The sequence below is a fragment of the Stegostoma tigrinum genome, chromosome 14 (genome assembly GCF_030684315.1).
Source record: "Stegostoma tigrinum isolate sSteTig4 chromosome 14, sSteTig4.hap1, whole genome shotgun sequence".
Classification (NCBI taxonomy): Eukaryota; Metazoa; Chordata; class Chondrichthyes; order Orectolobiformes; family Stegostomatidae; genus Stegostoma; species Stegostoma tigrinum.
This window is the reverse complement of record NC_081367.1, coordinates 46732174-46748196: the sequence shown is the minus strand read 5'-3', so window position 1 is coordinate 46748196 and position 16023 is coordinate 46732174. Positions and strand designations below refer to the sequence as shown.

At 37.9% G+C, this 16023-nt stretch overlaps 1 protein-coding gene across 12 annotated transcripts in view; it reads left to right on the top strand.

Annotated features, from left to right (window-relative positions):
• The window catches only part of LOC125457933 (uncharacterized), an 839746-nt gene that overhangs the window by 729455 nt on the left and 94268 nt on the right, over positions 1 to 16023 (top strand). For 7 of the 12 annotated variants that reach the window (XR_007248703.2, XR_007248700.2, XR_009446671.1 and 4 more), the window contains one exon: positions 13879 to 14026. The exons of 4 other annotated variants lie outside the window; for them this stretch is intronic. Coding sequence is in view for 1 of the 8 variants with exons in the window: in XM_048542739.2 (XP_048398696.1) it covers positions 13879 to 13902 (24 nt within the window). In the remaining 7 variants the exon portion in view is untranslated. Of the gene's footprint in view, positions 1 to 3476; positions 4057 to 13878; positions 14027 to 16023 lie in introns of those variants that run through there. One more of the 12 variants, XR_009446669.1, reaches the window with a different exon arrangement.

Below are 16023 nucleotides of genomic sequence, written 5' to 3'. Positions count from 1 at the left end.
CCATGAGCTGGGTCCCTGCCTGAGCATGCAACATGTCCCTGCTGCAGCATTCTCAATGCAATTTGCTCCTGTGCCCTACAATGCATGTCTCTGCCTCTTGAGTGGCCTGTCAATGTATCAGGGAGGTACCATGAGGTTATAGTGGGTTGGCACATGCTGGATGCCAATGTTTGTAGATGAAGAGGGTGTGCAGCTGGTACTCGCAGCTCAAGTCCTGAGCTGTTATTGGCTATTTTCTAAGCTGAATGTCATTTAAAGCAAGTGGTGAGCTAAATCTGCCAGATACACACTCTGGTTTGTTTGTCAAATTTTTCTGACAACTTGTAAAAAGATGCTTTGAGATGATCGCAATGTTGAGGTGGGCTTCTCTGCAATTGTCACCTGATGATACTCTCATCTCATTATAGGCCATTGTGTTCAGACGTCGATAAGATTTCATACAATTTTAGATATTTTTTGCAGGAAACTATTGTAAATATGCTTTTCTCAAGTAATGGCTAAATTATTTGAGACTTGCCCAAATGATAGCAGTGGCACGGTGGTTCAGTGGTTAGCACTGCTGCCTCACAATGCCAGGGCCCAGGTTCATTTCCGTCCTCAGGCAACCGTCTGTGTGAAGTTTGCACATTTTCCCTGTGTCTGTGTAGGTTTCCTCCCATGGTCAAAAGCAAGTTAGGTGGATTGGCCATGCTCAATTGCCCATAGTGTTCAGGGATGTGTAGATTAGGTGGGTAGTAGGGGGATGGGTCTGTAGGGTACTCTGAGGGTCAGTGTGGACTTGTTGGGCTGAAGGGCCTATTTCCACACTATAGGGATTCCATGATAATAATTCAGAGTTTAGAAACAAATGATAGAAGAGATGGCAGTAAGTTGAAAGTACCCATTTCTTATTCATATATTTTCTGTATTTCATCACCTTGCAAACAAAGAAAAGCATACCAAGATATACAGGTAGACATATACATAATATTTTGAGACAATCAAACGAAGTGACCAAGACACTGCTTTGCCTTAGGCTTCACTGGAGGCTAATGTTGAGAAATAAGCCAAAGGGATATTACAATAGTTTAAGAATGAAAGAAAAGAGATTTTCAAAAAAACACTCGCCAAACATAACAAGGTCAGAACCCCAAGTTTAAATTGACTTTATCTGCCTTTATCTTCAAATTGACGTACTTTCTGGGAGCTCCACTAACCACAATTTTTCCTCCACGCTACAAGCCATCCTGACTTTCTCCTTCAGTGTCATTGGATCAAATCCTGGAGCTCCCTTCCTAACAGTATTCTGTATTCCTCCATCATGGACTGCAGCAGTTCAGAAAGGTAGCACATCATCTTCTTGTCCAGGCCAAAAAGGGAAGGACAATTGACATTGATCTAAGCAACAACAACCCACATCCTGTGAATGGATAAGTACAAATATTTTAAAACCTAAGATGGCCAAAACATCTAAAAGTGCGGAATGTTCCTGTATTCATTCATGGTATGAGGGCATTGCTGGCTTTTATTGCCTGTCCTACGGTTAAGAGTCAACCACATTGCTGTTGGCCTGGAGTCACATGTAGGCTAAATCAGGTAAGGATGGCAGTTTCCTTTCCTAAAGAACATTAGTGAACAGATTGGTTTTTACAGCAATCGTCATTAGATTCTTAATTCCAGATATTTATTTCCACTATCTGCTGTGGCAGAATTTGAACATAGGTCCCCAGAAATGTTATTTGGGTCGCTGGATTAACAGTCCAGTGATAATACCACAAGGCCATTGCCTCCCAAATATAGTAAAAATAATGTGGAATTCTGAAAGGATTAGGGTTAGGGTTAGGAGCCAAGTGCAAATTAATGATCACAGGGGTGATGAATGAGTAGAATTTGACACAAGTTAGGACACAAGCAGCAGTGCCTTGAATCAATTCATATTTTCAGAGGGGAGAATATGAGTGGCCTTCCTGCGATATATTGGAATAGTCAAGTTTTAATGTAATAATAGCAGGGATGAGAGAGTGATAGCAATCAAAAAATGTACTGAATGACTGAAGAAAGTTCGGTTAAGATTGATAAGGACTCTTACCAGAATTGGAATTATGTAACTTTATGGAAGATTGAGCAGTTGGACCTTATTTTGTCTGAACAAGAGAAAAATGAAGGCTGAGTATTACCAAAAATAACTTAAGTACCAATTTTGGGGAATTTTATGGTGAGTTTCCCTCTGTGAGCTTGAGTGAGTTATTTCAAGCAGTTGTCTGCCGTTCACCCCCTTATGTATGTACCGTGCCTTTACAGCAACATGCTTGTGCTGTTTTGCACTCATCAGTAGCAGGCAAACTTTCTGCTGCCAGGATGTTTCAGCCTTCATTTCATTGGTGCCATATTTAAATTCCAACTGTGCACTGGGTCAAACAATGCCAGAGAGAGAGGATGGTTCTAGAAGGCTATTGTGTCACTGGAGACTGCTGTCCAGTGGCAAGCCACTAGGTTGCTTATTGTTTGTGACACATATAAATGGCATCGAAGAAAATGTTTGGGGACGATAAGCAACATTGCGGATGACATAAAGATGTGATTGACAATGTATAAGAAGATCTTAGGTTGCAGAAGGTTATGGACAGATTTGCTTCTGGGCCTAAACAGGAACTCCTTTACTTTCAAGCAAACAAAATATAACAGCCAATGACTGATGACTTCATGTATCTAACATTTATTGGAACTAGGTGTCAATCAAGGCCTGTCTGGCTTGTTGTACCTAACATTGTACCACTCCATCGTGTGAAGGTTTTATTCTTCTGCTCAATGTTCTTATCTTCCTCCTCAGAAGACTACTGCCACTCCCAGCTCTTCAGCATCCATTATGTCCCTACTTTGCCTGCTCCAGTTGCACAGAGACTAGTTTAAGTGTAAGTCCTGGGAAAATGGTTGGGTCAGGTGGAATGCTGTTTCTTTGTGGTGGGAGATGTCAAGGATATTTTCAGTGGCCAGGGTGACCACGTGTACAGGAGGTGTCTCGAGCTATAGCTACTAGAAATGCATGTTTCAGATCTGGAGTAATGGCTGGAGTCAATGTGGAGTATCTACAAGGCTGAGAGCTTCATGGATGGCACGTATAGTGCGGTGGTCACAATGCATGTAAAAAATGTACTGGCAGCAAAGCAATCAGTGACCGCCAGACAGAGTAAAAGCACCAGGCAGAAGTGTAGGAATTTTCTGGGCCTGTTCCTTTCCAAACAGATTTTCTTTATTGGTTATGTCTGGGGAAATGACTTCTCAGAGGAACACAATAAAAGCCAAATCCTTGGCATGAGGTATGGCTCAGGTGCATGGAGTGCAGAGTAGAAGAGGGTCAGGAGAGGGGGAAGGTTGGGAGAGCAGCGGTGATAGGGGATTTGAGTTTGTTTTTGATTTTAATTTTATTATCATGTGCATTTTACAGTAAAACCCCAGTAAAATATAGTGAAAAACTTTCATTTGTTGTCACAAAACAGCACCATTTTGAATAATTTAAGAATAAGGAACGAAGAGATACAGCTTGAAGATAGTCCATCAGTCCTGAGAAAACTCATCACCATCAACAAGGCCTGCGCTGCTATCCATACAACCACTTGATGTCATCTACACCTGACTCAACAAACATCGAAATCACTGATCCTCAGGCGTCATCTTTGCAGCTGGTCTGATACACCTGCACCACTGCCTCATGGCTTCCCTCAACAGACCCAGCAATGTCAAAGTCCCATCTCTCGCTGCTGGACCAACCTCATCGATGATGTTGTGATGCCCTCCTGCAGCCGTTTAGCCCCTGCCAATGCCAGACCTAGCCAACAGTGGAGTCGCTGGTCCTCAGGTGCCATCTTTTGCTACTAGGTCAATCTCAGCCGACATAACAGCCGCTGATTCTAAGCCCTATGCTTGCTCCAGAAAAGTAAGCAGGGACACACTTTCTCATGTGCTGGCCCTACTCAAGGTCTATGGCAGGCCCACCCATGGGTCCAGCTGGAAGCTGCGTGGGGTCCACATGCTGGACAGTCACCACTGTTGAAGCCGTCCAAGCTCAGGAGAAGATAAGTAAGTCGAGAAAGTTAAAGGGAGGGTAAAAAAGAAAAAGAAAAGTGGTCAGAGGGGATTCTAAAGTAAGGGAAACATATAGACATTTCTGCAGCTACCCATTTGATACTGGGATGATACATTGCCCCTCTGGTGCCAGCATTAAGGATAGCAATGTGGGACTACAAGATATTCTGAAGAATGAAAGAGAACCATTAGAGATATATACTGGGATCAATGCTACAGGTAGAAGGAACGATGAGGTGCGACAAGCAGAAAATGGGCAATTAAGAAGCAGAACCTCAAAGGTAGTAATCTCAGGATTATAGTCAGTGTCACATGCTGGCAAAATCAGAAATAGGAGAATAGACTGGCTGAATGTGTGGCTGGACAGATGGTGCTGATGAGAGGAATTTATATTTTTCAGGCATTTTTTAGTATAGTGGGGGAATGATTTAAATTATAGTGGCAGGGAGGCGTGACGCTGAATGAGGAGACAAGAGTGAGGGGAAGTTGAAAATGAAATACACACAGCAAGAAAGCAAAGTGGAAAGCAGAGAAATCAAGGGCTATTCGCAAATTAGGTAGTAATAAAAAAAGTGTAAAAAATGTCAAAAAGACAAGTCTAAAGATATTATCTCTGAATTCTGGGAGAATTCACAATGGATTAAAAGCTAGATGATTGTAAATGCTACAATATAATTGTGATTATTGTGACATGGCCAAGGGGTGACAACATTGAGAACTGAACCATCCGAAGTTATTCAATCTTGAGGAAGATCAGATAAAAAGCACAAGGATGTGGGGTGATGTTAGTTAAAGATGAAATCAGTGCAATTGTGAGAAAGGACATTGGCGAAAGAATTCCAGATGTCTAATCATTCTGGATGGAGCTGTTAAGCAATGAGGGACAGAAGACAACAATTGGAATTGTTTAAATGTCTCCAAACAGTTGTTCAAAAAATAGACAATGGCACTAAATAGGAAATTAGGAATGCATGCAAAGTTTGCTACAGCAAGCATTAATCTACATGCAGACTGTGGAAACCACATTAGCAATAATATTGTGACATGAAGCAAGAGTGTGCAAGCATTTTTATTCTACCAGAACATTGAGGAACCAGCAAGGCAACAGGCTGTCCTAGATTTGGTACTGTGCAATGAGAAGGGATTAATTAACAATCTTGTGGTACATGGTCCTTTAAGGAACAGTAACTATAACATGATAGGATGCTTCATGGAGATAGGAAGTGAGGTAGTCCCATCTGAAGCTAGGGTTCTAAATCTAAACAAAGGAAACTATGCAGGTATGATTGGTAAGTTGCCTGCAATAAATTGGATAACTTCATCAAAAGGCATGACAGTTGATTGACAATGGCTAATGATTATGGAATGAATGCATGTATTGCAGCAGAAATACGCTTATTTTGGAAAGAAGAACATAACAGGAAGAATGGCCCAATCATGGCTAACAAAACAAATTAAGGATAGTATTTGATCCAAAGATAAGTCACATAAAGTTACTAGAATAAATAGCTGTCTGAACACTGGGAGTAGTTTCAAATTTTGCAAAGAAGGATCAAGAGGATCTTTAACAGAGTTAACTTGTAAGGTGCATAAAAGCAGACCACAAGAGTTTCTATGAGCAGGCAAGAAGGAAAAGACTAGAAGACAAAATGAGAATACTAATATCTGAGAAAAAAGAAATGGCAAAACAGTCAAACAAGTACTTTGATTCTGACTTCACAGTAGAAGACATAAATAATTTATCAGAAATACCTGGGAAAGAAGGGTCTATTGGGAAAGAGGAATTGAAGGAAATTAGTATAAGCAAACAAAAAGCTGGCAAAGATTTTAGGCTGAAAGTGGTAAATTCCCAGGGCCTGAAAATCTGAATTCCAAGGTCCTAAAGATAATGGCCATAGAAATAGTGCTTGCTTTGGTTGTCATTTTCCAAAATTGCGTACATTCTGGCATAGCTCTGGTATAATGGAAAGTGACAAATGTAACCTCACTGTTTAAGGAAAGAGCGAAGAAGAGAAGGAGAAAATACAGATCAGTTAGCCTAACATAAGAAGTAGGGAAAATGCTGAAGTTTATTGCAAGAATTTGATAACAGGAAATTGAAAAAAAACTAATGGAAATATGCAAAATCAACATTTATGGAAGGACATTCTGTTTGACAAATCTAGCAATGTATCTTTCTAGGATATAGCTAGTACAATGGGAGCACCAATGGATGTGGTGTATTTGGATTTTCAGAAAGCTTTTGATAAAATTTCACCCAAGAAATTATTGTGCAAGATCAAAGCACACCAAAGTGGTGATAATATACAGGCATGGATTGATAAGTGGTTAGCAGATAGGAAACAGTGTAGAGGAATAAAAAGAGATAACAAGGTGTAGAGCTGGATGAACACAGCAGGCCAAAGAGCATCAGAGGAGCTGGAAGGCTGACCTTTCAGGAAAAAAAGGTTGTTTTCAGAGTGGAAGGCAAAGACAAGTCAAGTACTGCAAAGATCCGTGCTTGGGTCCCAGCAAATTTATAACATTATAGTCATAACAGTATAGATCAATGATTTGGATAAGGCAGTCAAATATAAAACTTCTGCATTTGCTGATGACATAAAACTATGTGGGATTTTCAGTTGTGAGGAGAGGGTAGAGAGGCTTTTGTTTGTTTTAGTTAAGTTGAGTGAGTATGCAGATGCAAAATAATGTGGGTAAGTGTGAAATTATCCACCTCGGTATAAAAACAGAATGGCAGGGTATTATTTAAACCATGAAAATGTTGCTGTATAAAGAGACCTGAGTGCTTTTGACACCAGTTGCTGAAAGCAAACATGCAAATACAGCAAGCAGTTAGGAAGGCAATTGATAGGTTGGCCATTGTTGCAAAAGGGTTTGAGTACAGGCTCAGGAAAGTATTGCTGGAACTGCACAGAGTATTTGTGATACTATACCTGGAGCACTGTGTGCAGTTTTGGTCTCCTTGCCTAAGAAAGGAATACTTGCTATAGAAGGAGTGCAGTGAATGTTTAAATGACTGATTCCGAGGATGGCAGGTTTTGTGTATCAGGAGAAATTCAGTTGATTGAGCCTGTATTCACCAGGGTTTAGAAGAATAAGAAAGAATCATCTTGAAACATATGAAATTTTGACAGGACTGGATGATGTTTCCCCTGGCCAGGAGTGTGCAGAAAAATGCATCGCAGTCTCATGATATGGGCAGACTATTTTGGAATGTGACGAGGAGAAATTTCTTCATTCAGAGGGAGGTGAATCCATGCTCTACCACAGAAGGCTATAGAGGCCAAGTCACTGAATTTATTCGAGAAGAATTGGATAGATGTCTAGAGGCTAAAGGCGTTAAGGGGTATAGAGAGAGAACAGGAGTGTGGCAGATATTAGAGGAGCAGCCATAATTGTGTAGAATGTCAGAGTAGGCTTGATGAACCATATGGCCTGCACTTGCTTCTATTTTGGATGTTTCTAATGGTGGCCAAGATGGGGTGGGAAGAAGTAACTGGTGAGCTGGAGCTGCTAGGAACTTGTGCAAATTTTCATTTTGGGAATTGTTGCTGTCTGGTATCTCTTTGCTGTCTGAGAAAATAGTAACTTGCACATAAATGAGTTTAGAATATGTAATAATGAGATAGTAATGCATGGGAGTAGGCCCCTCACTACTCACTGGTGAAATTCTCATCTTATTTTTAAAACATTGAATGGAAAATTGTGCATTTTTTTTCTTGTTATTGAGAATTTCATCTGAGCACATAAACAGGATATAGGCATTTGGTCCTTCAAGTCATTCAATAAGATCATGACTTAATGTCAACTCTACATAGCTGTATATCCCTGAAAATCTTTCATCCTCTTTGTAATCAAGAATTTACCTAACTCCACCTTAAAACTATTTAATGATTCTGCATCTATTGCTTTTTGAAGAAAGGAATTCCAAGGAATTCTCTCAACCCACTGAGAGAAATATATTTTTCCTTACCTCCGTCTTGAATGGGCAAATCTTAATTAGTAAACTATGATTCTTAGTTCTAGATTGCCACAGAAGAGGAAGCATCCATTCCATATCCACGTTCCAATTTCCCTCAGGATCTTAAATACTTCAATTGAGTCATCTCTGACAACAGAAGATACAGGCCTAGCTTGTCTAGCCTTTCCTCATAAGGCAATCTGCTTATTCCAGAAATTAAATTCGTAAACCTTCTCTGAAATTCTTCCAATGGATTAACATCCTTTTATAAGTTTGGTGACTGGTACTGTAACATAGTACTCCAAATACAATCTCACCAATTATATTTATAATTGAAGCATAACCTCTCAATAATTGGAATCAATTTCCCTCACAATAAAACAAAACATTCTACTGGTTTTCCGGATTTCTTGCTGTACTTACATTCTAACCTTCTACAATTCATACTCCAGGACATTGAAATATCTCTGCATCTCAGTGCTCTGCAACCTTTCACCATTTAGATAATTATTTTTTCCATTCTTTTTGCCGAAATGAATTATTTCACTCTTTTCCACATGATACTGCATTTGCCAGATCCTTGCCCAGCTGTTTAACCCACCTATATCCTTTAATAAACTCCTATTGTCCCCTTCACAACTCACTTTCCTGCCTATCTTTATGTTATCAGCAAATTTAGCAACCATACTTTCAACCTCTTCATTCCAATCATTTATGCATTTTAAACAGTTTAGGCCTCACCACTTCTGATACCCTAATAACATACCACTTCTGACATCTTGCAGCCTGCAAAAGACCAATTTATTCCAACGGTGTTAGCAAGCCCATCTCTGTTCATGACAATATGTTACTCCCATTATTTTTCTAATGTTGCCATGTTATCCCAACTGGCTTGCCAATGCCCACATCTTTCAGAGACTGAATAAATTCTGCCCCAAGTTTTAATATATGTAGGAGAACAGAATAGAGGGATATGGAGATGGAGTGTAAAGAGATAATTAAAGTTGGATGAAACTTTACATACCTTGAGCAGTTGGACTGGTACTTTTCTTTGAGATATAAATTCTGCTTCATTCTTTGCAATAAATGTCAGATGTTGAATATCATTACTGGAGTTACCAAAATGTTCAGAATAAGTCTATTTTAATTTCTAGTTTTATCTTACATTCAGGATTTAAACAAACTGGTCCTTCAAATATATCTTATCCCCAATGCTGTCATCTTGAATGCATGTTATCCTCTATCAAAGTTGGTCAACTTGTGATGTACAGTTCAGGACAGGCTACACATTCATCCATGTCATTTTAGAGTATCTCTTGTTACATGAACACAGCCAGATCTGGTTAAACTCTGTCTTGTGTCAGTTGTCAGTTTAAATTTGACTGTCTTTCTGACAAAGAAAACCATCTGGTCCAGTTATTGCTTATTCAGAAAATGACTTGCACAAATAAGGTCCTCCTTTTTTCAGAAATACACAAAATATTCATTAAATGCTTTATCAAAAAATATTTTAATCCTTTTAATCTGTAACAAAATATATTCACGAGGTTTTCCTGTTGTGTTACCTTAATTCTAATTGCACACTTATTGATGGATAAGTTAAACAATAATCACAGCTAGCTGTATAGGACATAATTATATATAAAACAGAGACCTTGACTTACTTCTATTTGTAGGATGAAGAAATGCACTGATGGTGCATTTGGCAGCAAATAAAATGACCTTGTCCGTCCTTTTCTTCCCACTCTCTTTTGTGAAAGATTTCTTTCTGTATTCTTTTGCATTGTGAGGAGAAAATGCCTTCAGATTTGCACTGTGCTGTGCAAGGACATTCGCTCCCTGATAGCTCTGGAAATTCCAGTGCACCAAAACAAATCATCAGGGATTGTTGTTAAGAAGCTCACGTGTGTTAATTTGACAATACACAATAGAGTTAAAACGCAGAGTGCAATATGAAAAATAATACTTCAAGGTATATCAGTACAAACAACAGAATCTCTCAGTTAGGGTTATCGCTCTCTATTTGTTGGCCAGTAGCAAGGCAACACATACAATTCTCAAGCCGAATAACTAGTTTTAACTGAAATGTTGGTAAAAGGTCATGGTGGATATTACAGACAAAATTCATCTGGAAGTGAACAATGTACATTTATTTTTGCAGAATTGTCGCAAAAATGTTTATATACCCAACATATTTGTTCTCAATCAGCAGGGATTATGATGTTGCCTTATGCAATGGAATTACCAGACTATTTTTCTCATTTTGCTCCCTTAAAAACATTTTTTTTTGCCAACAATCAATTGGTACTGCACATCATTTTTTAATATGTGGTTTTTGTGACTGTTGGGTTTTTTTTATCATGGGGTACATCACTGATATCCTCCCTTCACACTCATAGATGCACTTCCAACAGAACATGGAACCACTCTCCAGGGACTAAAACTGAGATCACAAAGATTTCTATGTTTCTGTTAGATTTAGTCCCTCAACCATTAAATGTTCAATTAATTGACACTCACATTGTAGACTTAATCTATAAGTGCAATCTTAATTCAATGTAGATTGTGACCCGTCATCTACCATTTCAAGCTTTCACTATGCTAAGCTGCTGTTTGAATTTCTCTCCTGAGGTTGCAGTTGAAATTAGGCCTATAACATATTCAGAAATTTGAAGTTTTAAAGAACTTCTCAAAATCTTTTCTGAACTGTTAAAAAGTTGTTAAAGTATATTAGGTATGAAAAATATCAAAAACATAGCATCTTATCATTTATGAAGACAGAAAATATTTCTGGTGGTGGTGTTGGACTGAAAGGGCACTGGATTTTTTTTCTCTGGAACTAAATGTTTACTGTCCTCAGCACATCTCCTTTGTCACTTGTTAACCCTAAGTTTGACAGTCATTCTATGTGATCTCACAACCTCAGCATTTAGTTTCTAAAACTATGTGCTGGGCATTCTGGTAAATCGCCATTACTCATCTGTCTCGTGGTAGTTTTGTTTCAAAACTGCTGTAGTTGGAAAATGGGGATTTTATCAGATCAGCAGTGTGTAATGCCAGCATGTAGCTGAACAAAAGGTAGTAACGTAAGCTTTGACCATGTTTAAACATGGGATCCTCTGTAGTCATGTAAATACATGTTCAGTTTATTAAAAAAAAGCATTTCCAGGGCCAAATAAAAATGTCACAAATGTTCACATAGTAAGCAGAACAAAGTTGTTTAATCTGTGTAATTGGATCTGGAAGGACTCACAGTCATAATTGCTGCTTACTGAATGATTTGAAATCTAAATGACCAGAAAATGCAATTTTCTTCAATCTTTCATCTTAACCTATTTTAAAATAGACAAGATTAAAAGTTTAAATTTTCTTCTAAAGACAAGAATACTCTTTAAGTTAAGCCCCAGAAGGTAGCATCCATTTAATATTTGTCTTTAAAATGACCTGAGGTGGAATCCTTGATCAGTGACAAAGTTAGGGTCAGCAGAGCACAACCACATTGGAACTGTATGTGATAGTATTCATTTTGTGAAAATACAACTATAAAATGTCATCCAGCATTTCTATTCATTGAATCATTTATGCTTTAATAATCTGAGCACAAGTCAGTGTGAATGCATTTCTTGAAATTTGGGTGGAACTTAAAACATGAAGCTATGAGATACAGCACAAGGTATTCTGATATCCATGATGTAATATAAATACTTCATAGTTTTCTTTAAATGCAACAAAAAGTTTATGAAGCTCTTAAATTTAAAATATTGCCTCAAACGTTGGCTGCAGAAGATAGCAAAATTAAAAAGCAATTGCAAAACAACAAATAAAAAGTTAACATTTTTAGTTAGGTCAACCATTACAGAGGTGAATTGATGACTAAATATAAATGGGATAGATTTAACTCCCAAAACTAGTTGGGCATGTTGAAATTATAAAATCCTTAAATCTGAACTCAGTCACCTTGAACTCAGTTTGTTCTGGCTTTAATGAAGAAGAAATGAGGGAAGGCAATCAATGTACTCCCAGGAGATAGGCCATTCATTTACAATTTTTAATGCCTCAGGTTTTATCTGTCTGCTGGCTTTAACACTGGCTAACCAGGTTTTCTGAGAAAAACTGACAGCTTAGGTTAGGCAAAAAGTGTGGCATAGAATAGGGTAAATGATGTTTCAGAACTTTTTTGCAAACAGGAATTGTTCCTCACTCCTTTTGCCCAAAGCTAACCTGCATTCCTCCCTCAGATCAGACACTTGTAAGTAGAATCCCACACCAAACCGAAAACTCTTTGATTATTGGCCTGCTGTTGCTTTCACCAGCGCCAACCCATACCCCCAACCCCACAATTGCTTTTATACCACTGATCCTATCCCCTGCCAATAACTGACATATGGCAAACTCTCATCTCTTCCTCCTTCTCTCGCCACTCCCTGTAGTCTTACTGTCACTCTTCAAATCATTTCACACCCATCAACCCCTCTACAATCTCTTGAATATTCTCAGTGTAATAGGGAGTAAATCTTATCAGTCAGGCTGATTTCTCTGTGGAAATCTGTTAAGAAGTGACTCTACAGCTTTTAGGGAAACCCAGACCATTTTCCTAACCAGAAAATCCACTTCATCATTCCAGTTCAAGAAATAGAATGGTCAAAGTGGACACAATTCTGAGCCCAGGAGCAAAGAGAAGGCTGATAAATTACATGGCCCGTACAAAAATTAGAATGGGCAATCAGCCCCTTTTATACTCCTCTTGTGGAACCTCAGAAATACTCTTCAGAAAGCATATTCTTTTTGCATTGAAGTTGTCTGATCATTCAACCAGATTAACTCTTTGGGCTTTAGCCTGTGTGTCAATAAAAAAAAATGTGTAGGATAGAAAGTTTATCCAATCACTTTCAATTAAATATATTGGTGATATGTTTACTAAGGCTGAACAAACTGAGCCAAGTATTTCAGACCAAAGGCCAAAACTAAGCTTTTCATTAAAACTTCACTATATTTAAATCTAAAGTAGATAATTTTGTAGATGTCAAAACATTTGTTGTATCCTGGGCTACAGTTGGTGACGTAAGTCCTGAAGATCTTTTAACTTGAACTGTTTGCCAATCACCTTTTCAATAATATTGTTATCACTTATAGTATATTATGATGCCTGTCTGGAAGCTCCTTCCTCATTGCTATAGATATTCCAAATACTTAGTGACTTCAATCTTTATAAAGATGATGAAGAGATTCAAAGATTCATTTCAGAAAGCCAAGATATATTTTTAAAACATGGTTTTGTTTCTCCGTTGGTTTGGCAAAATTTGGTTTCAGAATTACACTCATCCATATTCTTAATGCAGTCAGACTCAACTAATTTCAGTGAAAGATGTTTCTAAAGCATTTTTCTCATATTAGGTTAACCAATCAGATTTGTGAAATTTTCTAACATTCATAGCCGTGAGTGGTGATATCGCAACAGGTCATGATTCACTATGAGTAACATTTGCTGTTTTGTAGATTTTAATATATTTCACTTACAGTCTCAGATAACTGAAGGAAAAAGAATCCCTTTACAGGATCCATGCAGAATTTAGCTTTGTGTAAACAGTGACTGTAACGAAGGCAAAAAACATTTATTGAATGGATGTAAATTGTTACATTTAATCAATCAACTTGAGTGAATGTAATGGTTGTGAAAACATAATAATTTTGAAGGTAAATTCCTATTTATTTAAAAAAATATTATTTGTGGAGTCAACATTTACAAAATAGCTTTACTTGTTATAAAATATGAAAGACACCAGTCTTTTTCATTAATTTCTCACCTTTCTGTGTATGAAGTAATGTTTGGTACAATTTTCATGTTTCCCCAGATCATTTTTTTATTTTTCTCCTAATAACTGCAGTGGACCCCCACCTGAAGACTATTTCAGCACCTCATGACTTGCTGGACAATGACTTTTTCTAAAATGAACACTTCAACTCAACCACGAATAAACTATCAAGAAGAAATGGACATTTGATGCATGCATTGTCATATGTTAGTTGCTGTATAATTAAGTTGTTTTAATCATTTGTAAAACACTATGTTAAGCAATTCAGTGTGTTTCATGCTGAATTTCCATTTTACAATGGAATGGAAAAACTACTTAATTGCTAGAAGTGAAGATATTTAATTAGAATATGTTCTGAATTTTGTAAATGATTAGGTTGAATCTTCAACTTGGCATACAATGGCACTTAATAGAAAATAACAAACGATCTGTGTTTCTAACACAATGGTTAATACAAAATAATTAAAGAACATTCTCACAGATGTCTTTGTTAATTCAGATACTAAACCTGTACTTTAGCCAAGCTGAATACTGAGGTTGAAACGGAAGTCTTAATCTTTCTTGGACTTCTGCCCTGCTGCCACCCCTTCCCTCATTCCAGTACTTCTGCAATCCCAAACAAGGGAACAATCCCTGTTTCAGTACCTAACAAGGCTAAAGACCACAGCTAGAGATGGCATCGGCAGGCCCTGCAGGCAGAACTTTGTAGACTCAGCCAGCTTCCAACAGACCTTCTTTATATTCTCATTTCTGCAAAGAATTATGATTCCAGTGCCCTGCCGTTGATCGGTCAGATCTGTGGTAGGCCAAGAGATGGAGTTCTGTAATTCTGATGTACTATAAAACAGCAGATCCTATTCATTGGAGTCTATGTGTAATAAACCACCAAAAAAGCAGCTGCTGTGTGCAGAGCCAAACAACGAAACTCATTCTTAAAAGCCCAATTTTTGAATTGCTGCTGGGCAGTCCAGCTTTACTGAAATACTTTGTGATTATACAGTCATGCCCTCACATTCCAAAACAGAATTTATGGGGATTTGTTTTTAAGTTTTAAAGGCCATGGTCTTAGTTTTTTCTTAATCTGAAATGTGTAGACACTTTCTACAAAGAATAAGGCAAACAGGAATGACCCTTAATTTGGAACTAACAGTCAGTTTAGGTTTTGTACTGCATAAAATTGGGAATTGTAACTATATTCAATGTCTCCAAAACTGCAATTTAGAATTTTTTCCCGAATTAGTTTGATATTGTACAAGAGTGTTGAATTGCTGTGCACATCATTCCTTTAATCTCTTGTCAGTTTAACATGCAAAGTAAGTACACAAATGCAATAAAAATACTCAGCAAGTGATTTTACTGAAAAGGCCGCCTTTAATAGGATGCAATGTCTTGATCTGTGTTGCGTTGCTGAGGAGGAGGAAGCAATGCAGATTTAAACTCCTTGATGCCACTGATTTTCTGTCTTGGTTGAACTTGGGGTGTGTGTGATTTGAAGGAGTGCTGTTCCTGAGTTTCTGCTGTGTGCGTACTAGTTGCTGGCTGAGAGAAATACTACCGGAAAGTTGGGAGCTGATCACTGCTTCAGAATCTTTGGAAAGTGGAGATCTGACGTTCTATCAAAAGTTGTCAAAATATGCTATTTTTATCAGATAAACAAATGACTATTGATTACTCATCATGCCCAGTTGAAAACAGCACCTGACAATCTCTTTTAATATTTAGTGTTTAATTATGTAAATTTACTGATCATTACAAGCCAGCTGCAATACTTCATCATGTTAGAACTGTAAACTTGATTCATTCTGCTGTACTCCATTGTCTCTTACTAGTGGGATAGCATACTGTAAATTCCACAGTCTTTCAGTGAGAAGGGAAATGTCAGAGGGCTCAGATTCATTGGGCTGAAAGAAATTCCATTGGTTTAGGAATTTTTGCAGGTGCTAGCATTGCAGAGGACCTTTCAGGGCAAAAACATCTATATCTGTCTTATACTATTGTGCTCCTGGCTACTATTTGTGTTTGTTTATATTCTGCACTGACTGTTGCTGATCATAGCTGCTGAAGTACTGAATGACATTATATATATTAGATTACCAAAGTATCCAAAAGTTGTGCAAGCCTGAAATATAAAAGGATGTTAATGTGATGTTTTTATTTTTAATTCCCTTTCATACAACGAATGAG